The 25,137-nt window shown below is 41.4% G+C and overlaps 3 protein-coding genes across 4 annotated transcripts; 2 read left to right on the top strand and 1 right to left on the bottom strand.

The window, feature by feature from the left end:
• The first annotated feature begins 349 nt into the window (after positions 1–349).
• On the top strand, positions 350–3,696 carry LOC105899479 (major histocompatibility complex class I-related gene protein-like). The gene is made up of 6 exons (XM_031573540.1): positions 350–446; positions 656–910; positions 1,048–1,317; positions 1,532–1,813; positions 2,719–2,839; positions 3,075–3,696. Exons 1-6 carry the CDS (start codon positions 398–400, stop codon positions 3,109–3,111), a joined length of 1,014 nt encoding a protein of 337 aa, XP_031429400.1. The 5' UTR covers positions 350–397; the 3' UTR covers positions 3,112–3,696.
• A 94-nt stretch (positions 3,697–3,790) lies between these two features.
• On the top strand, positions 3,791–5,609 carry LOC116221744 (major histocompatibility complex class I-related gene protein-like). The gene is made up of 3 exons (XM_042708720.1): positions 3,791–4,049; positions 4,181–4,435; positions 4,868–5,609. The coding sequence occupies exons 1-3, from the start codon at positions 3,965–3,967 to the stop codon at positions 5,161–5,163; spliced, it is 636 nt and encodes a 211-aa protein (XP_042564654.1). The 5' UTR covers positions 3,791–3,964; the 3' UTR covers positions 5,164–5,609.
• A 2,152-nt stretch (positions 5,610–7,761) lies between these two features.
• Positions 7,762–17,710, bottom strand: vwa7 (von Willebrand factor A domain containing 7). Of its 2 annotated transcripts, none has more exons than XM_031573539.2 (18): positions 17,174–17,710; positions 16,903–17,009; positions 15,871–16,123; positions 15,046–15,297; positions 14,186–14,282; positions 13,746–13,874; positions 13,146–13,341; positions 12,742–12,917; positions 12,412–12,524; positions 11,863–11,979; positions 11,530–11,715; positions 11,061–11,193; positions 10,673–10,825; positions 10,332–10,424; positions 9,817–10,097; positions 9,330–9,466; positions 8,906–9,065; positions 7,762–8,752 (listed from the first exon to the last, which is right to left on the bottom strand). In XM_031573539.2, exons 3-18 carry the CDS (start codon positions 16,102–16,104, stop codon positions 8,222–8,224), a joined length of 2,988 nt encoding a protein of 995 aa, XP_031429399.1. In that variant the 5' UTR covers positions 16,105–16,123; positions 16,903–17,009; positions 17,174–17,710; the 3' UTR covers positions 7,762–8,221. The 2 variants fall into 2 exon arrangements, with proteins under 2 accessions (XP_031429399.1, XP_031429398.1); XM_031573538.2 differs by having other exon boundaries at positions 17,467–17,710.
• Between the last annotated feature and the right edge of the window lie 7,427 nt (positions 17,711–25,137).

The following is a 25,137-nucleotide window of genomic DNA, read 5'->3' as shown; positions in this document are numbered from 1 at the left end:
ATTGTTCTTCATGGATTTGTTTGTCACTGGCATGTAAATGCTTGTACCACTCGCAGTACTTGCGTGCATCTTTTATGGGTTGGTGAAAGCCTAAGTTGAATTCTGTGTAGAATATATGCATGTAGAAACTGAGTTTCTCAGGATTCACTTTCCGTTCCTTGTAGCATTTCTGCACATAGAGGTCGTACAAAAATATGGCTAATAATACTTCTTCAGCAAATCAATGCCAAAAGGGTGTAAGTGCACTCAAAAGGTAGAGATGACATCAGGCCGAGCAAGACATTTTGGCAAGTTATTTTGACCCTTGACCTTCCGTATCGTGTTTTCATCTTTTATTTTGAAAATCTCACTCACTTCCTCACTTTTTAATTTCACTTTCGTGAGAAGTGCGGTAAAAATGCTAAAGCATGTTATGTTCTTATTGGTTTTCCATCAATGCCTCGCAGGTAGGTGACGATCACAGCTCGTATTTCGTCTATATATAATACTGTTAAATAGCGCGTATTTATGTGTAGTAGCAATCATGTTGACCTACATCGTATTAGAAGACACTAGGCCTACTGACAAGACGTAATGGTATCTCAAGTTGTGAGCTATATAACAAAATACATGCATTGTGATGTTACAAGTATGAATAATATTTTATCTTTTAAAGATGTCCACTCTCTTCATCGACGTTGCGCTGCGACGCAGGGGAATTCATATCCTAAGAACATCCAGTTTTTAATGGTAGATGACATTATGGTCTACTATTACATCAGTGCTGGGAAGGAACCCTCAATACCGAAGTGGCTGAACCATTCAGAGGGTATTTTTCTCTGGGGAGAGATCAGGAGGAATTTGAATTATAATCGTTTCATTATGGACACTGCCGTAAGATTGACAAGTGAACGCTTCAATCACTCTCATGGTAAGATTCTCATCATAGGCGGCAGCAATTTTGGTCAAGCTATGCCAATGTGAGAATGTTACTCTGAATTTTGTTATTGAATCATGGTATTGAATTACGGTAATAAAGAAAGGATGGGTGTGTGTTTTTGTGCTTAGACCACATTTACCAGGCCCATGGTCGGTGTGATTATAAGGATGAGTACATTTCATCAGCCATGAGCCATGCTTATGACGGTAAAGACTTTGTGAGTTTTGATGTTGAATCCAACACATGGGTGGCTGCAGTTCCTGAAGCACAGTTCTATAAAAGGAAAAGGGAGGACAATATTGAGGATCTTCATCGACTGATTCATTCATATAAATACGGGTGCATCGACTGGCTGAAAAAATTGCTGCTTTTCAGCCAGGAAGAGAGGAAAGAGAAAGGTAAAGATATTTTAATTCCAAGAACACCAGTTTCAGGAATCCAGTAGCTATTTTTGTGATGCCAGAAACACACACACTCACACACGCAGAACAAACCATGCAGAACAAAAGGAGATATAGAGAAGTATAGAAGTAGAAGTGACAGAGATTTAATACACACATACACACAAAATTAATAATGTACAGGTAACATTCTTATTGACTTTCTGTGCAGTTCCAGATGTTGTGCTGATTGAAAAGTCCTCCCCTGGTTCCTCTGACACAGCGGTCACATGTCACGTAACTGGATTTTACCCTCGGGCGGTGCAGGTGGAGTGGCTCAATCAAGAAGGCCACATATTGGACAGAGTGAGTAGTGGGGAGGTGCTGCCCAACGGAGATGGTACGTACCAGATAAGCCGGACTCTGAGTGTACCAGACGGAGCCCGATGGTCCCAGATCTACAGGTGTCAGGTCGTGCACAGCAGTGTGACTGGACACATCACAGTGGAATGGGGTAAGATAGCCACTGGTCCAGCCTCCAGCTGGAGCCAATGAGGACCTCATGGGACTATGGAGGGGGGGCTTGAACCTTTGTGTGCATCACCACTGCAGAAACCACCCTTACTCCTTGAGGGCTGTTCCACATTGAAATATTAGCAACTACAACCTGAGTTAGGTACTGTTTAACAGCTGAGGAACTGTAAAAAAATGACTTGTTGTTAAAGAGGTTCTGACATAATCAAATGAGTGAAAGAATAATAAATATTAATAAAAAAGCTATTTGGGAAGAGATTATATGGGTCAGTACACCAGTGGAGTTATGAGAAGTTGCATGTTTCTTCGAAGTCATGCTTTTTCTGTTCTGTGCACGATACAGGGAGATCTGTTAGTTCAATGTAAATGTGGCAACATTCTGCTTATATGCTTATCATTTTATTTAAAAAATCTTAGATTGTTTTCCATTTAACCACAGATGTCATTTCATTATCAAATTCCCCAATCCGTAATTATCGAAGGGATGAAATTCTACGTGAAATTGATAGTTCATCAAGGCACGTGACAACATTGACAGGACAGCATTAAGCAGTGTTAAGCAAATATAGGTGAAGCATGCAATATAGAAGCAAATAGTTCATGAACCAACCAACAGGACAATATTAAGCAGCATTGAGCCATGTACTGGGACAAACTGAGACAAACATCCAGTTGCCAAAGAAGCATGCAGTGGATGAAGCAGGCAACTGAACAACATTAACCCATGTTAAACAAATGTTAGCTGAAGCCTGCAGGCAGTGGGCTAGCCTACAAAAATATAGCATGCAACAGGACAGCATTAAGCAGCGTTAGGCAGATATTAGATGAGTTAGAGTTGAGAGTGTCTGACCACAGCATTCAATAACATTTTTCCATCCCTTTCAGAGCCCAACAGGAGCTTTTTCATACCTCTGATAGTGGGATGCTCAGTCTTTACAGGAGTATCTGTGCTGGTTTTGATACTGTACATAAAAAAAATATCCATCTGTAGCTTCGCATACATGGGGTAAGGAGAATTGAACAGTTCAATTTGTGCTTATGTACTTGCATGGTAGAAAACATAATTCACTGGCCTGTGTAACTATTACTGATGGCAAATTTGTAAGACTTTTCGAAGGATTTTTCGAAGGCCATGGCATTTTTTCCAAAAAAAGGAAAAACATTGGGAAATAAATGATGACATTAAATTATGTGGCATATGAATGATTGCAGTTTCTCAAACAACATGTTTCTGATTTCAGCCCTTTGAGAAACATAAACTTGAACTTCGGAGGATGAATATGACATTTCACACATCACCCTCTCAATTCATCCAAAGATGTGATCAGGGAGCCTCTGGCAAGATGAGACACCAGCTGCAGCAGCCAATACTGACTGTTGCTTGCAGTTTACTTGAGTTTACTTGAATTGTTTCGTTCTATTTATGAAAATGGTTTCATGTTCAGTATTATGGATGATTTTTCTTGTTGTAATACCTCTGCCCAGAACTTGGATTCAGATGCCTTAAGGTCTGGTTAAGTCATCTATCATAGCCTACTCATATTGCAGTTAGCAGTGAGTCTATATTTATATTGATTTTGATTAGTAATGCAATCAGATATGTGCCATAAAAACAGCTTTGTACCTCAACTCCAAATACCGTTATTTTGTAAGTTTATGATTCTATTTATATCGTTGTGTTGTTTTTTTTTTGGTCACTATATCTAGCAGGCAATATTATGTGTTTATTGAACAAAAATATATAAATTTATAATCTTTATTTTTGAAATTTTATATATTTATTTTTTGAAACCTCCTCAATAATTTGAACTATTTTTCTTTTTATGTGAAAAAGTTCAATAAAGAAGAATAAAGAAGAAATCAGTTTTGTGTCATATGTGTTATTACTTCTCACATCAGTAAACTACGATTTACATATGCCTGTTTGCATACTACCTAAACTGCCATTATTACCCATATTAGTAGAATGCCTATACAACTTTTACTGTGAAACATTGCCCGACTGCGCTGGTAATTGTGTTTGATTCGAGCTTAAAACTCGTGACTGACGTCGGAACTGAAACTGTCCTGACTGCACCCTTCAACCACTATGTTTTCACTTTTGGTAGCTCATTATTTTACCTAGGCGAGAATGCAAGGAAGTCTTTTAGAAATGTTAGACAGAATTTATCATGCATTTATGGTGTTGACATTGTTTTTCCAACCACACCAAGCCGGTAGGTGCTGTCATCGGTTTGGAATAGTAGCCAATTGATTGTATTATTTACAATGGTTTGCCGATTATATGAGAGAGTAATAGAAGCATACATATGAGAAAATCATATTGATTACATGTTACCTTCCACAGCTATCCATTCCCTTCATGGTCGATCACTGGCGACTCAGGGGACTTCATATCCTAAGAACATTCAGGTTATCATGGTAGACGATATTATCGTCTACCAATACAATAGTGCTACAGGGGAATCCTCAGTACCGAAGTGGCTGAACCATTCAGAGGATGTTTTGCTCTGGAGAGAGATCAGGAGTACTTTGAGATATAATCAATTCATCATGGACACCGCCGTTAGACTGACAAGTGAGCGTTTCAACCAATCACAAGGTAAGATTTTAAATTAGGAATTGCCTGTTTGTATTTCTGATCATTGTGTTTTTGTGGCCTACATGCTAATGAGAACTGTGGTTCTAATGTTTTGTGAATTGTATAGTAGTCCTATTTTTGTACGGCTTGATAGATAAATGTGCAAATTACACCTTCATTAAATTCTAGAGATATGAATAACTTATTGTTGCTTATACCAAGTACAAGAAATATTTATAAATAAAAAGCATGTCGAATATGGCCATGACTATAAAAAGCATATCGAATATGGACATGACTGGATCAAAAGGGGAGAGTGAGACGGGAATTCTGGGAAATACTGAAGGGTCGCATTGACCGGTGTTTTTCTAAGAGATGTATTTTTATCTGGCCTCTGATGAATGACCAATAAAGAATGACCAATGTATCTATTAATATCTCTTTGTCTTGTAGACCATATTTACCAAGTTCATGGTCAGTGTCATTTGAATACGGAGGATGAAAGCATATCAGGGCGCTCTCTCCATGCTTATGAAGGGAAAGACTTTGTAAGTTTTGATGTTACATCCAGGACATGGATAGCTGTGGCATCTGAAGCAGTCTTTTATAAACGGAAAAGAGAAGAAAACAATGAAGATCTTTTTCGGCTGGTATACCATTATGAAATCCAGTGCATCGACTGGCTGAAAAAGTTACTGCATCTCAGCAAAGAAAAGAGAAAAGAAAAAGGTAGAAGAAACTCAAAATAACGTCAAATAGGAATTAACTTAATTTTGCTCGCTCTCTATCACACACACACACACACACACACTGTAGTCAATGCTGATAATGCACAAGTAAACTTGTTATTCAGTTGCAATGAAACAGAAGTCCTATGTTCTCAGCTTTAGGAGAATTTCTTGCTTTATGCAGTTCCAGATGTTGTGCTGATTGAAACATCTTCCCTGGGTACCTCTGACACAGTGGTCACATGTCACGTAACTGGATTTCACCCTCGGGCGCTGCAGGTGGAGTGGCTCAATCAAGAAGGCCACATATTGGACAGAGTGAGTAATGGGGAGGTACTGCCCAACGGAGATGGTACGTACCAGATTAGGCGAACCCTGAGTGTACCAGACGGAGCCCGATGGTCCCAGTTCTACAGGTGTCAGGTCGTGCATAGCGGTGTGACTGGAAACATCACATTGGAATGGAGTAAAACCAGTACCAGCACAGCTGGACAAAAGTATTTTGGATCAGCCACTAACCTTACTGTCGTTGTACTTGAATGTAAACTATAGTAACTGTATCATGTCTTATGTTCATTAGCTTTATAAATAGTTATGTGTGTGAGGCGAATATAGTAATAAGTTGGTAATAAAGGGCTACAAAACTAGATGAAATGAGATTCTGACGACATACTGGTACTGGGGCTTTGTGAACCTATGTAGAACATGTAGACCTGTCTATTGAGCTGCAAGATCTGACCAATTCTTTCATCCCTTTCAGAGCCTAAGAAGAGCTTGATCATGCCTGTGATAGTGGGATGCTCCCCTGGCTTCATTGCGGTGCTGGTTTTGATAGTCTACATAATAAGAGAACGAAGCCATAAAAACTCTCTCGACTCTGGAGTTACATACAGGAAAGGACAAACAACATGAGGGTGTAAATAGAGTAGTCAGACCATTCAAAATCAACCATTAAGCTTTACGAATCTGAATTACCCTGCCCTTACAAACCATGTCTTTCACCACATGTGAACCGTAAAGTGAGAAAGCTATGCGTTTTCAGTTCATGCAAATCCTTATCAACAGCTTCCAAACAGACATAGGCGAACCTAAGCTATAGTGCAGGCCTACCTGTTTGTTGAATGATAAGGAAACTACAGTCAAATGCAGTTTACTATGAAAGCATCTTTCAAACTTCCCTCTTATCTCTAAGTTGTTACAGGTCATACAGTCTAAAGACATCTAAATACTTGTAGGGTTATCGGCACACCTTCATGGAATCCATGGAATCTAAAGAATAACCCAGATAAATGTTTTAGGTTACTGGCAAATTTAAGCAGATAACTAAATGAATTTAGTCAACATTCAAAATATAGCATGGTTAAGTGCACGACTTACCATGACCTTACCAGAGACCAAGATTTACTTCTCCTTTAAGCATTTCAGAAGAATAAGGAACTCAAACTTGTTCCCCTTGTCCACTCATTCAACAATGATAATCAGTCTGCCTCTAGGAAGCTCTAGCTACAGCAGCTAGGACAGGAATCAGTTTGATTAGCCAGTTATCATCTGTTCATGTAGGCTATGCTGTTTTAAATGGACGTTTTCTTTTGGTGTCGTTATATCTCTACTAGGGCTGAACGATTTGGGAATATAATCTAATTGCGATTTTTTACCAAAATATTGCGATTGCGATTTAATATGCGATTTTTTTTTTGTATCCTCTTTTTTTCCCAACAAAACAAAATGAATGATATGACCAACACAATATTAGATACATTTAGTGTAAAATATTCTTTCCCACATTTTACATTTTTATTTAACTGCTCATTACAGAAACAAGAACAACAACTAGGTGGCGTTGCCACTGTGCATTTAAGTAATTTAAAAAATGTAATTTTAAGTATAAACACTAGGCATGCACTTTTTAAACACTGTGCAAAATTTACCATCTTTAAAAAAAAAAAAAAAAAAAAAAAACATTTTTTTTTTTTTTTTTAGACCACGTTTTTTAATCGCGAACGTTGCGGTTAGAAAATCGCGTTCTATCATATCGCGATTAAATCGCAAATGCAATTAATCGTTCAGCCCTAATCTCTACCCATATCTTCAATTTAGCTTTCCTCACATGTGCTTGTTACAGGGTACATTTACATTTTTGTTTTTCAATCAGGTTGTCACAAGAGCTTTCTCAGCCACCCTGTATGTGCCGTGCGAGCACATGTATTTAGATATTAACTATCATTTATAATTTTCGGGAACTGTCTCAGAATTGGAACGAGTGTTCATGTGAAGCTTTTAATAAAAGGAGGCTGTCCCACTACTTGTGATTTTTACTTAGAACTGTTTTCATGCCACCTATCAAACAGAAACATTTTAGAGAACTGGTTTCTGGACTTCTCTCCATACTCTGAAATACACATGTTCAACAAACTTTCCAAATAGAGAACAATTAATAGGTAATCACCACTATCTAAGTCTAAAACCTGGTCTAAAACCCACTCCATAGCACTCATATTTTTCTAAACACATACATTTCAGTAATCCAGTAAAACATGTTCAAGTCAACTCTTCAGTCTCAAGAATAATAAATAAGCAATAATAATAAAATAATAAATAACTCTTCGGTCTCAAAAATAATAAGTGTATAGTAGTTGTTTTATTTGGAAAAATAAGTCAACATGGTGACATTGTAGCCAAACACCACATATTTCCCTGAGGTTGACTTTCTTTCATTTTCCATCAACACCAGTGCATAGTTTATTTCCTCCTATTGTGTCCACAGTCCACCTCTAACATTCACTCAAATATTACCCATTTATTAAGGAAGGATCTCTTTTACAGTAGGCCTAGTTTATGAAAAACATCCACTACATCCCTGAAAAATATCTAACATTTCCTCAAACATTGTTTACAAACCCAAAATATGATCAAGACTCAACGGGGTGCAGAGCAGCAATTGGCCCTGTGGTCCAAAAACAGATACATCCTTCATAAGCAAAGGCACCTCTGAGTAGCATTTAAAAGCTAGTGGAGGTGAGTGGCCCATTTAGGGCATTTAATTACACATTACCATTCACATTGACCTCAGTGGCGAATCTCACACTGGTCCGACGGCCAGCAGACTGATCAGAAGCAACACCAGGCCCAGGCCCTGGCATGGGTGAACAGGCTGGCACGATGCCTTGATTGTCTCCTCCTGGCTAGCTCTCTGCTGGAAGGAGGCCAGCTGGCAGCGCCGGCTATTGCCCGCCCGGTCCCACACCACCAGCTCCGCCGTGGGGGCACAGCAGGCAGACACGTAGCCCAGGCGCACAGGCCGCCCCCCAACCCAGGACGTTACGCTCAGAGGAGGCTCCCCCGCCACCATGTGGTCTCTCTCCGACCCATGAGCTTCCTGTTGAGAGTTCCCTGGCCGGTGTCCATGCCGGCCCTCTCTGGCACTGTGGTGGCTGCCCTGGTGGAGGACCAGCAGTGTGCCCTCACCCTGGGAGAGCTGGACCTCTGCCAGGCCAGAGTGCCCACGGTCCTTCACGGCCAGAGACACGCTCCAGTTGCCTAGGGAGCACTGCTCTGGACAGGCCGCCTCTAAAAGCATTGCTGAGCAGGAGGGCGGCGAAGTGTCATGGTCCTGGCCAAAGACAACAGGATGTGATGTCACAGGAAGATAATGTTACACAAAGGTCAAAGCATTATAATTGCAGTAATCAGTAGTCGTTCTGTATTAGGTGTGCTGGTACAGTGCTGTGCAGAAGCTACAATCTGCCTCTTCACTGACACTCACCTGGGGGATAACAGTCAGGTGGACCACGGCGTAGTTTGAATCTGCCGAGTCCCGCGCGCGGACCATCAGGGTCAGGGTGACTGCCTCTCCAGCTGCAGCCTTCTTGGGGGTTTTCAGCACCACTTCCCTGCTAAAGGAGTCCTTCTCACCTATATGAAAGCTGTTGGGCAGCAAACGGGAAAATGTATCGCACCAGAATCCACAGAACTGTCTACATTAAAGTTAGGCTTGTTGTAGTAATCAGTGATATACCGTTGATTAAACAGACTGATCCATTTCAGTCTGTTTAATGTGGATCTGCAATGGCTCCCACGAAATTTGATGCAACCCCATAAATGATAATTTCTTTTCAGTAAATGAACACACCCCATATAATGGTTCTGCCCCAGGTCCTCCCTGCCCCCTCCCTCCACTGTAATCCCACCTGTAGGGTCCTGTGGGTGAGAGGTAGCCATGGTCGTCCTCAGCAGACAGGGAGAAGCTGCGAGCAGGGCCGTGGTTCCACACCTCAAACGCCACACTTGAGCGGTGGCCAGGAACCAGGCGAGAGGAGGAGAGGACCTGTGAGAGGACACAGAGAAGTGTGAGTGGACAGGAGACATCTACCTTGCACTGAAATGCCATGATGTATGTGGTTTTAGACGACTTGCAAAAGTAGTGTTTGAATATACTGTATGACTAAACTGTAATAAAGACTATAATATTCTTATCTGATAAATGCAGCTAGTGATATTTGTAAGTGAATAAGCCTTTCTAGGGTGTTGCCAAGGGATTGTATTGCCCTAAGAGTTTACAGCTGATAACTGAAGAAAATGTAATCTTTATGTTAAGTGTTCAGTTCAGAACAGTGCCCAGGTCAACTCCATTTTAATGGTATTCTACATAATTACCCTGCCTTAGAGGTTGTGTACCTGTATCTGCACATGAGTGGGCTCGATCATCTCTGACGACACCCTCTCCAGCGTGTTGCCGTGCCCGTCTCGGCCAAACAGGTGAACGCAGAAGGGCTGACGTGGCACGGCCTCTATCCGGCCCACCAGCTCCTGCTCCGAGGACCACCAGGACGATGTGGAGTTAAGGGACACTTCCTGCAGACCTTCACCGTCAGCTCCCACCAGCGTCACGTGACTGAAAGAGGCCTTCTGAGCAGGGGAGAGGCCCGTGACAGCCAGCACTAGAAACACCGGTGAACCTGGAGAGGAGATGGTTGGTGAGGAAAGAGCTGAACTAAAGAGGCATCATCTTTTGAGTTTAGAGATACATATAGTATCTCCTGTAGCGTCACAAGCAATCAAGCCATCATTCCAGGTGTTTGAGAGATTACTGTTCAGGATTCTTATAACTTTGCATGAGAGCAACGACATGTGGTATGACAATTTTCTTTTTTTTAAACAGTACTATGTGATATCCTGACTGTAAGGCAAACCTGCTACTGGACTGCCTTCCACTCTAGATAGTCCTGGGTGTGTTTCATTTGACTCTGCGGCAATATAATAGAGGAAGTCCAGGCCGCTGTCACCTAGGAAACCGCAAATATGAAATAATAAATAAAAGCATAAATAATAAAGCATGTACGCACATATCACCTTTCAACAACAGTGATAATTAAGCAGTAATTTTATGAATATTATAAATGCAAAAAACAAAACATTCAGCTTTTATACTCAACAGGATTAGAACCGTTACATTAACTATTTTCAAGCAATACATAACATAATTGAATCATACACCACATAAAATGATGCAACCCTGGTGGGGTGAATTTACCGATGACGTTGAAAGTAACATTTCCTTTAGCCTTGGCTGTGATGTGCCACTGGCCCGGTTCGACGGGGGGGCGCAGTGTCACCCGATACAGGCCCTGCAGGCGTTCCAGCTCAGCCAGGTGACCGGGGGGTCCCAGCAGGGGCTGACTTTGACCTGCGGGACAAGGGAACAGCAGGAGAGGTGATGTCACAGTGCTGCACCCTCACAGGCCCTCTTGTGTTCTCTTGGTGACCTTTATCACCTTCTGTAATATGTTATATAAATATGTTTGCTGAATGAATGTGTGTGTGTGTGTGTGTGTGTGTGTGTGTGTGAGAGAGAGAGAGAGAGACAGAGAGAGAAAGAGTGTTTGAGCTCAGTTGTATTTGTATGTGTGTGAATGTGTCACCATTAGGGCTTTGGAGAGTGCAATCCGTTAGGGCTCCAACCAGGTGTAGCGTGACGTTCTTCATGCTCCTGTCCACCTGGAATGAGTGGGAGCAATCAGAGTCCGCATGGCTCTCGGCGTGCAGAAGAGTCACCTGCACAAAGACACACATGGCAGCATCAGTTTCTGACTAATTGTGACAGCTGGTTTAGATCTCTTTCTCGTCTTTGTCTAATGACTCTTCATGCTGTTCTGTGACTCAGATACATCCTATGTATTTGATGACAGCTGGTTAATATGATGATGTTTACGCATGAAGCCTGGTGTAAATTCTACAGGCAGCGCCGTCAGGGTCCACCTCTACATGCAATGGCAACAAACGGCCACAAGGTGGCACTCACATCTACAGCACTTTCTTCTTTAGGTCTCTGTGACCTCATGTCACACTAAATGTTTCAGCACAAGGGCTGAATCTATCAAACTGTCATACCTTGTTGGCCGTGGCACTATCCTGAACAATGGCAGAGACCTTCTCAATGTCTTTATTAGAGGTGAAGATAGTCAGGCCACCGGACACTGAGGCCAGGGAGGTATAGAGAGAAAAGCGATCAGGGGAGAGAGTCTCTCTCCTTTTTCTCATCCCTCTCTTTGTGTCCTCCGTCAACAGGAATATCACCTGACAACAATAAGAAAGGGTTTGTTTGCATCTGCTAGTGGTTTAATAAGTAAGGGTGTGACTTTTTGTGGTACTATAATCATGACTACAGTACTACTAGAGAATTGTATTTGACTGTGTGTTCCATAGTTTAGTGCCATGTTGTACCTTGCTCTGTTTCTCCAGTGTTAAAGCCTTCACAGAGTTGTAAAGATGCCGGTCTTTGGCAGATGCGTCAGTGAACACAAAGATTTCAGACAAGGGCGGGCTGTTTGTTAGGGCCAGCTGAAAACACACAAACCCCACACACATGAAGTGTGAGTTTAATGTCTCCTCTTTTCCCTGATAAAGATCAGGAGTAAAACATGCAAACTAAACAAAGCCATTTTGTATTTAGAATATGAGCCTAGACTATGACTGCCTTAATCTCTCACAGTCCTCTTCATTCTCCCAGGTCTTATGTCACAGTCTAAAAGTCATGATAACAGTTAAGTAATAATATAGATGGGTTCTTTAGTGCTCACAACCACTCCCACTTTAAAACTTTGCCACACCGATAGGGATACAATTCAGCCATGTAGCCAAGTGTTGAGAGTAATTCATGCAGTGGTTACATAGTCAGCACACACATTAAACAAACAAGTGTTTTGAAGCTCAGTGGTGGTCATTTATCCACTTTACATTGGGGGTCAAATATATTAAGGTCTCCATGGTTACCTGGATGGCTGTGAAACACATCTCGGGCTCATCGCCTCCTCCCAGAGCGGTGAGGTCATCCAAGTAGCGCAGAAACTGTTCTGGGTCATCTGTCTCGTACACAGGGCCAACCTCTGTGACAAAGAGAAAAGTGCATTATTAGCCTACCTTGTGCAGTATAACTTTCATTAACTTATTTTACGGACTAGTGAACTACCTATCTACCACTAAGTAACTTCATTAGAAAAGCTCCCGTTATCTGCCAATATTGCATTCTCCCTACAACTCTTGATGTAAACAAACTCCTGAACACTGCCAACAAGCCTGTGGAATTGAAAGAGTGGCACCTACCAGGGTCATGGAAGGGCACCAGCAGGAAGGTGCCAGGCAGGATGTAGGCACTCTCATGCTCTCGGGCCTGGATGATGGAGTAGGCTCGCTGGCGGGCAGCAGAGATCTCCTCAAACATGCTGCCAGTGGTGTCAATCACAAACACCAGGGCTGGGGCCTGGCTCACACTGAACAATCTGCATGCGGTTTCAACAGCTACTTCAGTTCATTTTACAGTTCTTCCAATTCTGCTAACTCATTTAAGTTCAATTCTATTCAGTTCATTTCATTCTACTGCATTCAGTATAACTCCATTAGGTCTGATTGATGAAAAGTTAGAATTCTCAGGAGATTAAACTTTGTCTAAAGTCTGTTTCTGTTTAATATGAATCCGGACAAAGCATTCAAGCGAGGTGTTTCCTGACCTCAGGAAGTTTTTGGGCCCCACGGTGTCCCGGAGGTCTCGCAGAACCATCAGGGTCGCCATGGTTGCAAGCTTGGCAGCCTCGGCGTGTAAATAATGGTGGGGGGAGAAGAAGGGCGATGTGCTGTCCTTGTTGATACCCCCCTGGGCCTCCTGGTGACGACCGCTGTCCAGAATCCCCCCATGGCTACACTTGCCTTGAAAGAGATACCTCTCAGTCACTACAGTTTGACATACTACATGATGCGCAACCAGCCTGTGATCATCAGTATAGTAACCCCAAGACCACACAAAACAGGATCTATTACATGGGATGGTGGGGGCAAGTCCTGGACAACAAATCCAGTGTCAAGCACTCTGTCATGAACTATACGAGAAAAAGGATAAGATTGGTGTTTATAACTTGCCCTTTGGCTGGGAGTTGTGGATACTTATTTGTAATCAACAATACATCATGTGTTAGTCAGTTTCGGTGTATCCAGAAATCTTTTAGCACCTGATGGTTTCAGAGTACAGTACCTGCAACTCCAAAGAAAGAGTAAAACCAGTGACACCAGTGCTACATGGACTTGAAGCTTTGCGTATCTAAGTGCATCATTACCTGGCGGTTTGATGGGATAGTCACTGAAGTAACCTGTAGTAAGGAGAGGGACCTCTGGACCGTGCATCACTTTGAGGATATTATTTCTACAGGAGGGGCTGTGGCATTTTGCGCAGGTAGGAAAGTTTTCTACAAGGCAACAAAAGAATGGAAATCAGATTAAGAGTATTGTGCTATTTCATGTTTTGCATTCCATATTCATTTTTTACTTTACATGTTACAAATTAATTCTGTTCAAAACGTTTTACAATATAATGTCACAAAAGGCCTTGGTTTGGTAAAGTCATATGACACATGACATGTCCAAGTCCACAAAGGGTATAATTTCCTGTCTTGTGAAACTTCACACATCCTATTACATCCAGTGAGAAGTGGTTAATATCAAACTATGTTGTGTATTTTCTTATGTAACAGATAGTCCGAGTGAAAGGCTTCCTGACCTGACGCTGTTGGTATTGCAGGGGCCTTGGGGTCCAGCAGATGCAGGTAGATTGCCTTTTGCCCCATTTCCACCCAGTTACTGTGACTGTAGAAATCCTACACAGATGCAAACACAAACACACTCAATCTCTACATTTTTGCTGATTTCAGTCTCCATGTTTACCACTGTCTCAGTGTAATTACACTGTCTTAAGTAATAATGAAATGGATTCATTAAGGTCCACTGATCACAAGTCACAAGTCTTTTATTTGTCAGATGCACAAAATGACACAGGGTCAGACTGGGCACTGAAATTCTTATGTCAAGGCGCCGCCCAAACCTACCAAACCATAACATCACATACTTTAACATAACAAACTATGACGTACACTCTGCACAAGTACTATGAACATAATTTACACATAATAAACATATAAACATATAATAACCTAAATAACCTTACTCAATATACAAGATACATATACAATATGATGTGCTAAACATATACCAACCTATATATATAATACTAAATATACATATAGCAGCCTATACATATAATACTAACATATATACATATAACATATAATACACATATAATAAACTATACTAACCTATACTAACCTACATACAACCCAGTGAGGGAGTTACAGGTAGTGCAATTTTCTGATAAGTATTACTGCTAGTGCAAACAGTAGGTAGGAAGTGACAGTATATGTAGTGTAGTGCAAACAGTAATATGAAAGTGACAGTGGCAGTGCATGTAAGTCTTAACTTCATGTCAGAATGTTGAGTTATTCATGGCAAAATGAATAAAAATTATAGGGAAAGACGTTAACCGTGATAACATTGTATTATCCGTGGAAACCAACTATCCTTCACCTGTAGTGAGTGGAAGAGCTGGCCCAGATTTTCCCGGGCCCCCTGGTACTCCCTGGCGTTCGCCAGCAGAACGCTCTGGTTCCAGAATACCCGCAGCATCTCCATGGCAGCATCCACACGTTCCGAGTCAAAGTGGTACACGGGGTCAGACCGAGTGGAGCTGAGGAAGTCCATGGCTGCGTTGGAGCGGACCACCTCCCCAACAGCATGCCAGAACCCCCGGCCCAGTCCTGCCTCTGAGCCAGATGAATACTATATAAAGGTTTTTTTTAATATAATTATTTGTATTTGGTAAGAAGGTAACAGAAAATATGAAAGGGTACCAGGAATTACAATAATCACAAATCATTTAAGGAAGCATCCAGTTTTACAAACAAACCCATCATTTTAAGCTATCTTCTAGTAATTCATGCTTCCCCTATCATACTACATAGGTGGCCCCATCTATCCCCACCCCTTCAGTTCTACCTCATCAAGCCCCCTATGAATGAATATATAAAGCTGTTGTAGAAGTTTCTGATATACTGTATCTTTACCTTTGTGTTACTACATTTCTTTAGTCTACTCGATAACACTGTTGACAAATGCTTTTTTACACTCGCTAACTTTTGTACACAAGTAAAATTCCTCTTGTTTCCTCTTGTTTCTACAAATATTACAGGACCTCTGTGATTTTAAGTGATGCACTGAGGAAGCTGTAAACCAATTAAGCCATTTGGTTGTCATATTAGAATTGAGATGGAGTTTTTTCAGGTCATAACCTTTCCTCAATTTTTGCATCATCCACTGTGCCCTACTGTGACTGGCTGTGCCCTGGTGACTTACATGCCCCTGGCTGCCTAAATGGTGAGGTCCTGGCAAGCTCTTCAGCGTCTCCATGGTTACGTTGAGGATGGCCTGCTCGGTCATGTACTGGTGAGTGTAGGAGTCCCAGGACAGGGTCAGCACCCGGGACCAGAAGTTGGGCATGAAGGACTGGCATCCTGGCAGTGCCAGCAGCAGCGAACCCAGGACACACAGCCTAATCCATGGTCTGGACTCCTGACCCCTCCACACCATTTGCCACAATGTCAGTGCCCTGAATGGAAAATAAACATTACACCTACAACAAAAGAGCTCTGATATAAACTTGCTTTTAACCCATTACAAATGTGTCCCCATTAAGACATTAGTATCCTCTCCACTGCTGATGCAAATATATGAATTAAAATAAATTTAGTGCTAAGGCAATGAGTTATTAAGAACTTGAAGTTGAAAGTGGAGTCTTAGGACCAATAGCCTACTGCTGTTTGTGTCTTGTGGCCTAAACAGCTTTTATTAATTAATTGTTAATAATTGTTTTTAACTGTAATGAAAGAGTTTAGACTCTGGGTATGTCTGAGACTGCATGGCTTGTTGACAGGATGTGGTACAAGGCAGAGTTTGACTGATGGGCGGGAGGGGCTGCATGGTGCTCCTTGCGTGATGATAATAAAACTATTTATGAAATGCATGTAATTTTTTCTGCTTATCTTTTGTACCAGAGCTTCATTATGAATAAGCAAACAATTAAACATGCACATACACGTGGTGCACACACATATGCATGGTGGAATTTTTAAAGAGACATTACATCCGTGACAAGTGATTTGCAACAATAATATCAAAGCATGGTAGAAACAAATATTACTTTAGAGGAAATAACACACCCCAACATGGGTTATGTACAAAGTCTGAATCATAATTGGTGGCTTACTATGAAAAGATTAAATTTATGAATTAATTAATTTACTTTTAATATATCAGACTAGTTAGCAAAATAGAGCACATTTCTTATTGTAACTTATCGTACCAAAATCACATACTCTTTTTACTTACCAGAAAAGTAATGGTACTGTTTAAACTGTTGGTTGTGATTAATGCAGAGTTGTAAAGTCGTCCAGTTCCAAATAGCAGCCAGCAGTAATCAGCATTATTTGCAAGCACTGTGGGTTTTGTCACATTTACAACACTGAATAAATAATTTCTTTCAACATTACATTTCCTTAATCTATTACCAATCCACTATTATTCAAAAGACTATTACATTAGTAAGGTTAAGTCAGAAACATTACTAACTAGAATGTTAGTTTTGTCATGAAATAATTACCTGTAACTTAACGGTTTACAAAGTTTATGCTATATTATGGTGTTTTTTTTTAATTATTATTATTATTCAGTGGTGTATCAATGTGGAAAACACTGCTATTTAAGAGGAATTTCTCCAACTGTCTTTCTAATAAGTAGCATACATAATGTGCAAGTCCATAATGACTGTCTTTTTATCTGAAATCAAGATCAAGTAAAGAATTAAGCATTTTGCAGATAGACAGTAATGTATACAGACTATGTACAATAGATGGGTGTGGTCTACATGCAAGTCCTTGTTATCTAAGTTCTTACCAGTCCTCTATGGACTTTGGATCCACTTCAGCCCTCACGTTCAGTCTATGTCTGAGCATGTGCGGGAGGACAGGAGTGCACACACACACACACCTCTGAAGACGAGACTCATGTCATGCAGGCAGTCTGCAAAGGAAATCCGCACACAGCCTCAGATCCTCTGCCTCAGCTTTCACAACACACTCAAGACACCACATCCTTCTCATCCTCACTGATGCTGTCTGTCTGCGACAGGCTATGGGGAGTCACTCGTCTGGATTTGCAGAGGCTTTCCTCCCCCCTCTCCCCACCTCCCACTCTCTCCCCTTATTCTCTCAGCCTCTTCCTCCTCCTTCTTCTTTGCCCCCATTATTGCATGGTGCATTGGCTTCTCACAATAGGCCTGAATATATTACGGACTGGATGTTTGCACCAAGGCCCCCACTCTCCCGACTCCCCTTTCAAGCTCCTTTTTCTTTGAGTAAGAAAACCGTTGAGCTCACTCTTACAATGCAGGACACCCCGTGCCCTCCCCATCCCCCCAATGGCCTTCTTATATCATGACTCTGTGCTAAAAAGGAGGGCAAACCTGTTGCTAGCCAACAACAGACTCAGCATTGCACTTCACTAGCACAGCCTGTATTAAGGAACAAAACATAGAAACTTTGCTGCTCTTCTTTCGTCTTTGGCATTTGACCCAAGAAGGAGTGTTAATCTTGAGGGTCGTAACAGAGGCTGAACAGACAGAATACAGAACTGGATGCTAGGGGGAGAGATACTGTGTGTTACTATTCTGGTGTGGTGTTGTCTTTATGAAAGAGGATGTGTCTTTGTTGGCTTTGATTGGATAGTTTTTTATACATGCAAAGGGGAGTTGCGCACTAATAAACAATCAAATTGAAAAGTAAGGTTTAAAAAAAGGCTTTCAGATTGTGATATCAATCTTCAACCAACAAGCCAATTGTGATATTAGCAGGGGGTGTATGCAGCATGCTGAGGTGAGGGGAATGGTCATGCTAGAGAGCTGAAATGTGATTGAATGCTTACCAGGACATGTGAGTCATCCACTGCGATGTTTCTGGAAATGCATGGTAAATCACATGATACTTACATGAACTGTTGACAGGCTGATCGCCTTCAATACCCTTAGAAGTGAGCTCCATTGCTTTTTCCTGCCTTAGCATTATTTTGAACCAGAGCATATGGAGATCCCTTGTCAATGAGAGTATTGCTCTGTTTGTGTAGTTTTGCTGCTGCTCTTTAGCTGATCTTGACTGGGTTTACCAGTGAGCCAATTCTATATTTAGATGTAGGGCAGCTACCCGTTACCCTGGCCAACCTTTACTATTGACAATACTCACACCTGCTTCAGTTACCCTATGTCACACTCGAACACAAAATATTAGATAGTTTCTTTTGCCTACGCACCTCTGGATACCACACAGTCTTGCCCTTTCATCAATTTGTCGACCTGCACTGCAGGTTGTTTCAAAGCCAGTGCTGCTCATCTGAATGGCATGCAGCACAAGACAGTCATGGAAATCTGGCAATGACTACCGTTAACTTATCTAGGGTGGCATTATTCTTTAATTTTGTATTGACTACGAAGTAGTGTGCTACATCAACTGGTGTCAATTTAGCAGTTCTGCATTTCAAATGTTGTCTACCCTAGTCTGCTACCCGGCCTTTATTTTTACTGAAAAAAGCCGTTAGCATTCGAACTGATGAACATCGAATTCCATCAATGCGCATGCCACTTAGTCCAATTAGGACAGTTCGGAGGCTAGGCTAAGTTTTAGATACAAGTTAATAATAATACAAATAAAAATAATAATTAAACACGTTACGCCCTTGCCTATATAATAAAGATGATACTCCTGCATCATCCTACCATACAGATAAACGTCACACGGTAAATGCCAGGGATATAAAAACGCCTGTCTCAAGACAGAGAAGTGTTTCATAAGTCTATAGCATTTGGTATGGTCTTATTGCAAGTAGGCTGTAGGCTATGCATGCATAAACCCATCACACAACCGCGCAACACACAGTCATACCAGTGCTGACCACATAGGGGCAGATGTGTATCTCCTCTGAAGGAAATGCTTTGCTGAGGAGTCTACCTCAGCGCAGCTCATTTCATTTATGATCCTTGGGGCCTCATTTATAAAACGTACTTACGCACAGATTTGATCTGAGAGTGTTCGTGCGATCAAATCCACGTCTAAGTACAGATTTATAAAAACCGTCTTAGACGTAGAAAAGGACGTATCTCTACGTCTGGTTCTAGTTCGTTTAAGTACATTTCCTTGTGGCAATACTGGAGTACTGCAGGAATTCGGAACTCTCCAAGCGCCGACACGCAGTTTCATCATCATCATCGTCACCACCACCGTCACCATAGGGCTAATGGTAAAAGGCCAAATGAATGTTTCGCTCAATAAAATCAATTAAACAATTTGAATAATTCATACATGAATGAAATTTACGTCTAATAGGTATTCATTTTAATTCCACACGTGTAAAACATTTCGCTCAATTTATAGCCTATAAAAAGCCTGATAGTGACAGTTTTCAGTAGGAGATATGGCTGCTTTGGCGTTGTTAGAGGATATTATCCCTCTGTGTCCGAAATGTATTACATGTCCATACAGTGCCCAGGAACAGCGAAATGTGAAAGAGGATTTTCTGCGTAAAACAGGGTTCCCAATGGCTTCTCACCCCGATTGCGCACACTCAGACAGCCTAGGAAGCCCACTTCGATACAGCACATGCCCGTGCGCGGTCGGTAGTGGAGCGCAGCATAGGCATGCTGAAGGGAAGGTGGCGATGTTTGGATGCATCGGGAGGGAGACTGCTATATGCCCCCGAAAAGGTTTGCCAGATCATCCTAGCCTGTTGTGTGCTACACAACATCTGTCTAAGCCATGGCATAGAGGAGAAGACGAAATGCGCATGGACCAAGATGACCACCCTCCCATCCCAGCTGACTGGAACACGCACATCACTGCGCTGAGAAGACGGGAGCTGATTCACTAACTATACCAACAGTATAACATTAAATGCACACATGTTCATTTTCTTCAGAATGTTTTATTTAGGCACGTTTGTTCAAAGAACCCTCAATAGCGGACAGAGTTCGGCAACAACCTCACTAACAGACTCATTCAAGTCCCTTTGTGAATGAGAAGAGGAAGCTGGTGATGGCCAACGAGGCCCCGATGCTGGTGCAGCAGGTGCTGCTGCCGCAGATGCGGCTTCTGGTGCTGCTCGTTCCGCAGGTGCGGCCGCTGGTGCTTCGGAGACGTGTCTTCTACCATGCCACATACTTTGCTTTTGCCATTAGCCTACGCCACCTGACAGGCTTTCGAACAATGTTTTGGCCCGCATCTGCTCTTCCATCAGCAGAACGTCGATTTAAGCCTCACTATAATTCTTCTTTTTACATGTTTCTTTCTTGCTTGCCATTGTCACAGAGAGTTTGTGCATTGAGGATGCGCTCCGTTTGTGCATTGATAATATCCTAATTAGATTAAGTAGGGGCGTTTTGAGGGCGGAGATTCAGCTGCGCACAATTCCACGATCATTTGTGATTTATAAAGGCAGGAATGGCGTACACGTGTTTTTTGGGCGTACGTTTGTTTTCTGTGAATAACACTTACGACCATTTCAGAAAACGTCTGAGATCAAATGTAGGATGGTTTCTACGCAACATTTTATAAATGAGGCCCTTGGACTTACACACAGCAGTTCACTTGTGTGTACAATTACACTATGTTCTATATGTCCTACCAGTATATAGAATATAGACCAATTTTCAAATATTGGCATAAGAAATGTAACAATATAATGAATAATTCTTCAATTTGCTTTATGAGGAGGAAAACATCTGGGTCTTACTGTGAGAATAGAAGTAAGACATAGTAATAGGCAATTATTGTAATATATTAGACTATAACATACTATATATTGTAGAACTATGCCTTTGTTGTTCTCTGTCAGAACTATATCTTCATGTAGTGAAGTGTCATGAAAGCCACAAGTGAAAGACATTGGAGAAAACGGTGTGTGACTTGTGGAAGATGGACACAGACATAGCTGGTATGACACAACTCTCTTACAACACACACCCAGCAAGCCTTCTGTGCCAGGGTGTCCTACACAAGAGTGTGCTATAGCAATTGCAACAAATCAAATCAAAACATTGACAGACTGACAGCCAATGCATGCAAGCTGTTTGCTGATAAGACAGGTCAACATGGTGCCCTCCTGTTACAGTCTTGTTGCAATCTTCTTTATAGTTTGTCTGTTGTACCTTTGCTTGCAGTAGACATAGACATCATGCGGGGGATGTATAATACTGTCATCTAAAAAAAAATATACAACTGACCGATGATTCTTTAAGCTTTAACAACCTGTTCAAATTGTGCACCTGACTTTAGGTGTCTGTCAGAAGCTGTTTATTCCCACAGATATAGAAGCAAGCAATCCTAAAGCGGTTTCTGACACAGTGACAACTGACAAACAGTGTCCACCATCACAAGGACACTCCCTCAAATGCTATATAGTAGAGTTAAAAAGGATCCATTTCCCCAAAACAAATGTTCACATTAAGTGACTGGTTTAGTGATTAGTGTTGTTTGTTATTTGTAATATGTGAACAGGTCACACTCTGTTTACAAACAGGAGCTGCTTGTCATTTGGCACTGGGAAGTTGCCAGTACTTCTCCACACACAGTTGTCCCTTTTTCACCCAGATGATGCACTCCCTCCAAATTGACATACAATACATCTCTATAAAATGGAATCTTCCAGAAGGGGTGCCTGTCAACCCCCTTACAGCACACATAAATGGGCTGTTCCAGGGTTAAGAGGCACCTCTCTGTACCCTGTTCACAGGCAAGGTTAGAGGATTTTAACTTTGTCTCTGTGGAACTCCATTTCCCGTTAGAGAGGAGAGAATAGGAGCAGTGACTCATACCTTTGACCCACCACCACCCCCCACCCCTGCCACCTTTGTCAGGTCCCACAAGACTCAAAAAGATCAGCACAGCGCACATCTGAATAGGGCAAAGCAAAGTGAGAAGCAGAGACACCAGTCAGGAGCTAGCTCTCAACTTCAGCCTGAAACCTACTGAATAAATAGGGTAAGACACGTGTCTATGCACAAACATTATTATGCATTATACAGCACAAACATTCTATATGGCACTTAACTGAGGAACAGGTCTGGCCTTTGATTTGGCAGAGAACCACACGCTCTGGATCACACCAGGGCTGGGTCTATTTCAAAGTGCAATGCCATCCGTGTAGTTGGTGTCTCACTTTCATTCGGTGAATGTCCTCTAAAATGATGTCTCCTTGCTACAATGCGTCCAGATGTCACACAGCGATAGAAGAGGAATTAGATCATTGCGTGCATTCAGCCTTAAATCGGATGTAATGTCCTTGTTGTTGAACGCGCTCCTGCTGAGATGGCCTGTTTTCTGTTGCATCATTTTAGAGTGTGCCATGAGTGTCTTTGCTATTGGCCATTCGTGGCAGTGTTGTTGAGGGAAGAGTTGCTGTTTTGGACAATAACCGGGACCATGACTTCATTCTTGCTTGTGCTATTTGAGGTCATGAAAATGAGAAAGGTTGTTGAAAGTCCTGTTCTGTGTCCACTTTGAGTGTTATTAGTATTAGAAATAGAAGTAGACGTAGTTGTAGTAGAATTTGTTATCCCTGATGTTGCTATATTTATTATTAACCTTTGCTATCCTTAAGATTAAATGTATATGATATTGTAAGTCGCTTTGGATAATATCCTCTGCTGAATACATAAACCTTAACCTTAACCTTACCTCCTGTCTCGATCTGCAAACCTGCGGGAAAAGGAACAAAATTAGACATACCTGATAGGTCCAAAAGAGACTTGGTATGTAGATGGTTGAAGAAACTGTGGTTAAAATACAAATCTTTTTTGAGAACCATAAGTGTTTAATATAAATAGAAAAGAATTGTGAGCCTGTGCATTCTGGCTACCTAATGGCAGCCAGAGCTTCTTCCCCTAAACTTAACCTAGGCCTAAGTGGTTTGATTATTTTGACAATTGTTTGTAGTATAGTCATATTTACCATAATTTCCACAGTATATTATAATGAAAGTCGCTTGATGTCATTGAGGACAACCTGGAGTGGTGTGTCTGTTCAACAGTGAAAAATTACCTACATGCATTACTTGTTCAACATATCCTGCCTCCTCTCACAAAATGATAATAGCAGAAATACCTTAATTTGCCCAGCTAATGCTGATAGGTTGTTCCCTTACTTGGCCCTACCTTGTTCTGTCCCATTGACATTCAGAATCCAACAGATGCTAAAGTTACATTTACTACCGTCATCATTGAACCCTAACTCTAACTCTACCGTCATCATTGAACCCTAACTCTAACTCTACTGTCATCATTGAACCCTAACTCTAACCCTACTGTCATCATTGAACCCTAACTCTAACTCTACTGTCATCATTGAACCCTAACTCTAACTCTACCGTCATCATTGAACCCTAACTCTAAGCCTACTGTCATCATTGAACCCTAACTCTAACTCTACTGTCATCATTGAACCCTAACTCTAACCCTACTGTCATCATTGAACCCTAACTCTAACTCTACTGTCATCATTGAACCCTAACTCTAACTCTACCGTCATCATTGAACCCTAACTCCAACTCTACCGTCATCATTGAACCCTAACTCTAACTCTACTGTCATCATTGAACCCTAACTCTAACTCTACTGTCATCATTGAACCCTAACTCTAACTCTACTGTCATCATTGCACCCTAACTCTAACTCTACTGTCATCATTGAACCCTAACTCTAACTCTACTGTCATCATTGAACCCTAACTCTAACCCTACTGTCATCATTGAACCCTAACTCTAACTCTACTGTCATCATTGAACCCTAACTCTAACTCTACTGTCATCATTGAACCCTAACTCTAACCCTACTGTCATCATTGAACCCTAACTCTAACCCTACTGTCATCATTGACGTGCAATGAAAATGGAGAGGAAGCAGAACAGAGCAGAGCAGAGGAAGCAGTAAAAAAACATTTGACTCAATGAAGCCCTGAAGACAAAAAACAGTATTGTCCCCTCTCACATGTGGTAATGAATACATGTTGGTGGTTCTAAATGATTTAAGTAGTTTCTTTTAGAGCTGTCATGGGTTCCCCAGTAAGGCCATGTCAAAAAGCTCTTTAAGTTTCTAGATGTAATCTCTTTTAAGGTTTAAAGGTGTAGTGATATAGACTCTGTACTGTAATAAACAGCTAAGGTCTAGAATTCATAGATGTACACTGTAATACCATAAAACAGTCATACCACATACAGTTGTTTACCATCATCTATTTACATGTCAGTTGTGTATTTTAATGCAGCGCATGATCTGCCTCATATATGCTTTTTTCCAATATAGATTGGCTTTGTGTGATACATGTGCACCACACCAGAACATATCTATCCAACTTTCAGACCTCGGTGTGACCTATTTGTGAGAGCAAAGACAAACCCTAAAGGGAGCAACCTTAATAGAACTGAAAATTGAAGACCAGATAAGGCAGCATTATTAAGTGTTTTTAATTAGGTAACACAAAAAACCCACAGCCCCCTGTGGAAGGTGGCTAAATATAATCAGAGTCTCCT

The sequence above is a fragment of the Clupea harengus genome, chromosome 9, assembly GCF_900700415.2.
Source record: "Clupea harengus chromosome 9, Ch_v2.0.2, whole genome shotgun sequence".
Lineage (NCBI taxonomy): Eukaryota > Metazoa > Chordata > Actinopteri > Clupeiformes > Clupeidae > Clupea > Clupea harengus.
Note: the sequence above shows the minus strand (reverse complement) of the source record. Positions and strands in the feature narration are given on the sequence as shown.